Genomic DNA, 6,152 nt, shown 5'->3' on the forward strand with positions numbered 1-6,152 from the left:
AGGGAAATAACAACTTCTAGTGGGATAACTGGTCAGGAAAAGGGGCTTTAGCCAAGCATTTCCCAAATGACAGATTGAGTAAAACCATCATAGTTAAGGAATTTGTTTGTGTGGGTAACTGGAACATGGATAAGCTAATCAACACTCTCAATGAGCAGATTGCTAGCCACATCAGTGCAATAGAAATTGGAGACTAGAGAAAAGAGGACAATGCCATGTGGGATGCCTCAGAAGATGGTCAATTTTCCAACAAAAGTGCCTAGAAAACTATAAGGAACATGAAATCAAAGAATGCAGCTCTTCACAATATGTGGCTCAATTGCATCCCCTTCAAAATTGCTTTCTTGGCTTGGAGATTATACCTCGGAAAGCTTCCTTTTGATGGAGTTATTTCTAAATTTGGTGACCATATTGTTTCCAGATGCAAGTGTTGTAACAATCCTAAGGGAGACTCAATGGAACATGTCTTCATAGAAGGAGAAGTTGCTCAGCTTTTTTGGAAAGCTTTTGGAGCCCCCTTAGGCATCAAACATGAAAACTGAAGTATCAGGATGATTTTTAAAATCTGGTGGGATGCAAAATCAAAGAACAACATTCACAAGTTCAAACTTTGCGCTATCCCTCTGGTTATATGTTAGAAAATATGGAGAAGTTGGAGCTCATGTAGGTATAGTGAGCCAAAAAAAATTTCAGGCAAGGGGTATGGAAATGCACATCAATTGGAAGGATCGAAGTAAATATCGATGGAAGCTATTTCAAGGAGACAGGAAAAGCGGGTATAGGAGGAATAGTCAGAGATCAACAAGGAGAACTAATCATGGAATTTCCGGTAATAATTTGCCAAGCCCAAAAATGATCTTAGTTCCTTTATCCCCTTGGTTCTTGCCAATCAACTGTTGCTTGCACCTTCTTTAGGTCCATTTTCACTTGGTTTTCACTAACCAAATGGCCTAGAAACTTTATTTCGCAGCTTGCAAATTCACATTTCTCCATCTTGACATAGATTTGATAGACTTTAATTCTTTCCAACACTTCTTTAAGTGAGACAAATGTTCGTCAAGGGTCCAGCTATAAATGACTATGTCGTCTAAGTAAACAACTACAAAGTCATCAAGATACTCGTAAAGAACATTGTTCATTAAATTATAGAAAGTTTCTGGGGCATTGGCCTAGCCCAAATGACATTACAAGAAATTCAAAGCTACCATATCTAGTTACACAAGTGGTCTTAGGGGCATCCCCTCGGCTATCCTAACCTGTCAATAACCTCACCTTAGGTTTAACTTAGTAAGATAACTAGCCTTCGAGAGCTTGTCCAGCAGATCTTTAATCAAATGGGACCGGTACTTGTTTTTGGCGGTCACTTTATTCAGCGCCCTATAGTACACACATCCGTAGCGTACCATCTTGCTTTTTTCGGAACAAAACAGGAGTACCATATGGAGCCTTCAATGGTTGAATTAACCCGGCGTCAAGAAACTCAGACAATTGCTTCCTTAATTCAGTAAGTTCCATAGGCGACATGTAGTAACGAGGCCGCACATGCAGTAATGATCCAGGAATAAGTTCAATTCTGTGATTAATCTTCCTCATCGGTGGTTACTCCCTTTGCAATTCTGGAGGCATCACATCTTTGAATTCCTTCAGCAAATCTGCAACGCAATCTGGGACATGAATCTGCATATCCATCTTGACTTCAATGAGTGCAGCGAGGTATGTTTCGTCATCCCTCTTCAAGCCCTTCTAAAATGCAATAACAGTAATCGAAGCGGCAACCCCAGCATTCTTTCTTTCATCCATGTAGGGTCGAATGCCTTTCACAAAGACGGAGTTTGTCTCCCCTATGAACTTAAGTCCATTCAAATAAGGAATTAGAGCGACTTTGTTCTTCTTCAGTAAATCAATTCCCAACAGCACATTGAAGTCATCCAATGGCACAACAGTCATGTTGAACTTTCCAGACCAATGGCCTAATATTATCTGGACATCTAGCGCCATCCCATAACCAGGTTGCGCCTTTGAGTTCACAGCCTTCATCTTGGTCGGACACTTTTTCACCTACAACCCATACTCTTGAACAATTCTGGAGGCAACAAAGGTGTGCGTGGCTCTGGTATCAACCACTGTCATGACACTCATGTTTCCAATTTTTAGATCCACATACATTAGTATGGAATAAGCATTAGCCAAATCATCTCACGTAGTATTCACGTATGCAACTTCTTCCTTGGTAGCATTTTTCTCATCATCCGCCATAGTTAGACAAGCCAAAGTGTTCAACAGCCGCAACGGATTCACATAAGCAACAACTTCCTATCCCTTTCCTTATCCTCTTCAGCAAGAAGAGCATTTTTCTTTCATGGATTTGGTCAGTTTCGTATGTGATGTCCAGGTTTTTGACATGTCCAGCAAACCTTTTCACCACCCGTTGGCCTGTTTGTTTTTGACGAAGAAGAGTCCATCTTCCCTTTGCCTTTGTTATTTCCATCTTGGTTTCGATTGTCCTTTTTCCAGTCGTTACTATTCTCTTTTTTCTTTGACTTATAAGAAGAGGGAGGATCAGAAGTTAGACAAGTTGAGCGAAAATCCACCAATGCATTCGCTGCCGCAATTGCACTAGACAGATCTTTAACTTTTTGCCTACGAATTTTATTTTGTGCCCAGCCTTGCATTTTGAAAATGAAATTATGCAGTTTATCCCATCCAACGTGTTTTGGATGTCCAACAACAAGGATGAAAAATCTTTCACACAGTCCCGAATAGAACCAGTTTGTCTCAACTGCTTCAAGCGATCCCTAGCAACCCAAGACGAGTTGCTAGGCAAGAACTTATCCCTTATCGCGTTACAGGAATTTCTTCCCAACTTTGTATTAAACTCATGCTACATAGAACACATACAAACAACCTTACAAAAAGATATCCAAAGACAACCAACTCTCTGCCTTTACAAGTCTGCCAAGCCTATACATATATAGGCAAACCTTTTTAGCCCAACAGCCTTATCCTAACCTAGCAGTTAACATCCCCAACTATAAAGGATTTCAAAGTTCGAATTTTAAACAAACAACTGCCAAAGCCCCACAGAGCCACTCTTACTGAAAAACCAGAAACTGCCCAACTGCCTTTCATGGGCGTGGCACATGGGCGCAACCTTTGAATTTTGGCACCAATCACGCCAACTCTTGTCATGTCTTCGCGCCATGCCATTGTGCAGCATGCCTTGCGCGCATGTCTGCCAATCTGCATGCCCAACTCGCCCATGACACTGCCTTATCCGCGCCCATTTGCCTTGCCATGTCCTGCCTTAGCTTGCCTTAGTTTTTCCAGACCTTGCTATGCTTTTGCTGCCCGTCGTCTTTTCCTTGCCATGTCCATGCCAATGCCATGGTCTTGTAATGCCTTCACACCTAAGCTACATGCCATCGTGCCCTAGTCCATGCCCATCTACACCAGCCCATGTCGGACATCCTTGTCAACATGATGCCACAGTCATCATAGGGTCGTCCTGAGGTCCATCATGTAAATCCCTCTTCATGCCCATGCCATGTTTGATCAATCAAGTCGAGGGGATAACAATAGTGGTCTCTCCAAATCCCCCCAACACCTCAGGAGGTGAAAGCCTGGGGTGTTTCTTAAATTAAAAAAGAAACAAGTGAAGAATATATATGTTGTTTTTCCAAGAAAACACCCAACCTTATTTTCAAGTGTTTCCTTTATACAATATGTTTTAAGGAACTTTATGAGGCTTATCAGTCTACAACTTGTTCTACATCCTCCTATCTTAGCTTCTTATTCTGATTTTAGCTTTCTGGGAGAAAAAGCTGGAGGCATTGCTCTTCAGCAGAACATAAGAACTAGCATAGTTACCACCTCTGTTCCTATTTGCTTGACATTGTTTGATTCGACACAAGGTTTAAGAACGAAGACACATGGTAGATATGGATAACATATCAAAAGTACAGTTGTACCAAATAATTTTTGTTTGTATTCATTGAGGCCTACCACGATCACGTCAATGGTAAAATGGGGGGGGATATACTGGACATAACCACTCCCTTGGTTGGGGGTTATGAAAACCTGCCTTTTGATCGATACAAAGTTGAGGAGACCGATCATGAACGCTATAGGTTTGAGAGCACTGGTCAGGGAAGGCTAAGATGTGTGCCTCGCATATGGGTAGCAAAAGGGTGCTTATACCCTGATGATAGGGCCTTATTGGGAAGGGCCTAGACCAATAGGGACAACACGCCCCCCACTTCAAGTGCACCTGTATCGACTGAATCACTCTTTTGGTTTGGTCGATGGAACTGGTGTGCCATGCATGATATCGAAGTTAACTAGTTACCAAATATAAAAATGTGGTTAATGATACAAAAAAATAAATAGGAAGTTGCCAATCTTTTTAGGAATGACAAAAAAAGAGGAAATACTGCCTAACTACTTGGCGCGGAGAGGTTATCTCAGTAGTGTTTTTCTTTAAATTAATAAAAAGTACTAATAATTTACAAAGACCGATGATACCGCACATTCCCGGGTAGTTATGAATTTAACTGTTCACTGCATTTTGGACAGGAAAATGATCATCTATCCTGATGGAGATGGAAGTGAAGATGGATGTGATCATATTTTTGTATATTTGGCCATTGCCGAGACAAGCTCTTTACAGGCTGGTTGGGAGGTGAATGCCACATTTAGCTTCTTGATATTTGATCAAATTCATGATAAGTATCTTGTAATGAGAGGTATACTGTTTCTTTCTCTGGAACTTTTCTTAGTCAAATTTAAATACGAAATTCTCAATGTGTCTTAAAAGTACTTCATATATATGACAATACTTTGTTACAGGTATGGAGCAACGTTTTCACAATATCAAGACTGAATGGGGTTTCCCGAACTGTATATCTCATGACACATTCAGAGAGCCCTCTAAGGGTTACCTTGTTAATGGCAAATGTGTCTTTGGAGTGGATGTATATGTCATCAAGAACCGCGGAGTAGGTGAGTGCGTATCGTTGTTGGATGAGAGCGAATCTTATAAGCACGAATGGAAGATTTCGTACAGTTGGGGCTTACAAATGGTATGTCGTTCATGCCCTTTTAATCTGTCATATATATATATATATATTCGTCCTTGTTTCGCACATAATTCTCTTTGTAGTGTAAATACAATTAGATGTGTTTGGACGCAGAGAACTTAAGCTATATCCTACAGGTGATAGTAGTCAAAATGGCCGGAGCATCTCCATCTTTCTTGAATCAGTTGATGCTAAAGGATTCGATTTCCGTAAAAGAGTCCAGGCAAAATTTAGTATTTCTGTGAAAGATCAGATTACTGGTGCACATCACAAGAAGACTTGTACGTTCTCTAGCTGCACGTCACAAGTGTTTAAATTGGTGTTTTATATATATGTTGATTTTAGCTGCATATCGGCTTAAGGAGTTAGTTTCCTTTGAATTATTTGACAGTTTTTCTCTTGCAGCTACTTCTAGTTGGTTTACAGCTGCTTCTTACACATTGGGATGGCCGGCATTTATGCGGCGAAGTGAATTGAAGGATCCAAAGAAAGGCTTCCTTGTTGGAAACTGCTGCTTTGTGTAAGCAGACGTCTCTGTACTTGGTGTTGTCAATGATTTGACCTAATCCTTGATTATGATACCACAAAAATTAGAAATTTACAATTCTCCCGAAATATTCCTTTTGGAACATATTTTGGCGTATCCATGCACACAGCTTTACTCCTTGCTGTCATTTTATTAATTTTGATGATTTCTGCGTTTGCTTTTTGACATGCCCAGTTGATGTAACTTTTTAAGCTGCAACAATGGTCAAATATTGTACTAGTATAAGAAGGGCTGTCTAAGAATCTGATATGCATGTGGTTCGACTATTCAAAAAATATGAGCCTTTAAGTCTATGCCTTAAGATGAATAGTCGAACCACATACATATCAGCATTTGGCCATTGATGCAGCTTAAAAAGTTACATCAACTGAGCATGTAAAAAAGCAAAGGCAGAAATCATCAAAAATAATAAAATGACAACAAGGAGTAAAGCTGTGTGCATGCATCCATCAAAAGATGTTTCACAAGGAATAATTTGGGAGAATTCTAAATTTCTAATTCTTGTTATATCATAAACCAAGGATTAAGTT

At 40.1% G+C, this 6,152-nt stretch overlaps 1 protein-coding gene across 1 annotated transcript; it reads left to right on the plus strand.

The window, feature by feature from the left end:
* Positions 1 to 3,739: 3,739 nt before the first annotated feature.
* On the plus strand, positions 3,740 to 5,599 carry LOC142181684 (uncharacterized). Its single transcript, XM_075255088.1, has 5 exons — positions 3,740 to 3,894; positions 4,573 to 4,742; positions 4,846 to 4,998; positions 5,174 to 5,356; positions 5,481 to 5,599. Exons 1-5 carry the CDS (start codon positions 3,740 to 3,742, stop codon positions 5,597 to 5,599), a joined length of 780 nt encoding a protein of 259 aa, XP_075111189.1.
* The last annotated feature ends 553 nt before the right edge of the window (positions 5,600 to 6,152 follow it).

Source organism: Nicotiana tabacum, chromosome 6, assembly GCF_000715075.1.
Source record: "Nicotiana tabacum cultivar K326 chromosome 6, ASM71507v2, whole genome shotgun sequence".
NCBI lineage: Eukaryota > Viridiplantae > Streptophyta > Magnoliopsida > Solanales > Solanaceae > Nicotiana > Nicotiana tabacum.

Bases quoted from the DNA above. Each gene is read 5' to 3' on its own strand.
- LOC142181684 (XM_075255088.1), top strand. From the start codon at position 3,740: ATGAGGCTTATCAGTCTACAACTTGTTCTACATCCTCCTATCTTAGCT. The intron at 4,999-5,173 runs GTGAGTGCGTAT...AAATACAATTAG, and splicing joins CATCAAGAACCGCGGAGTAG to ATGTGTTTGGACGCAGAGAA. The intron at 5,357-5,480 runs GTACGTTCTCTA...TTTCTCTTGCAG, and splicing joins TGCACATCACAAGAAGACTT to CTACTTCTAGTTGGTTTACA.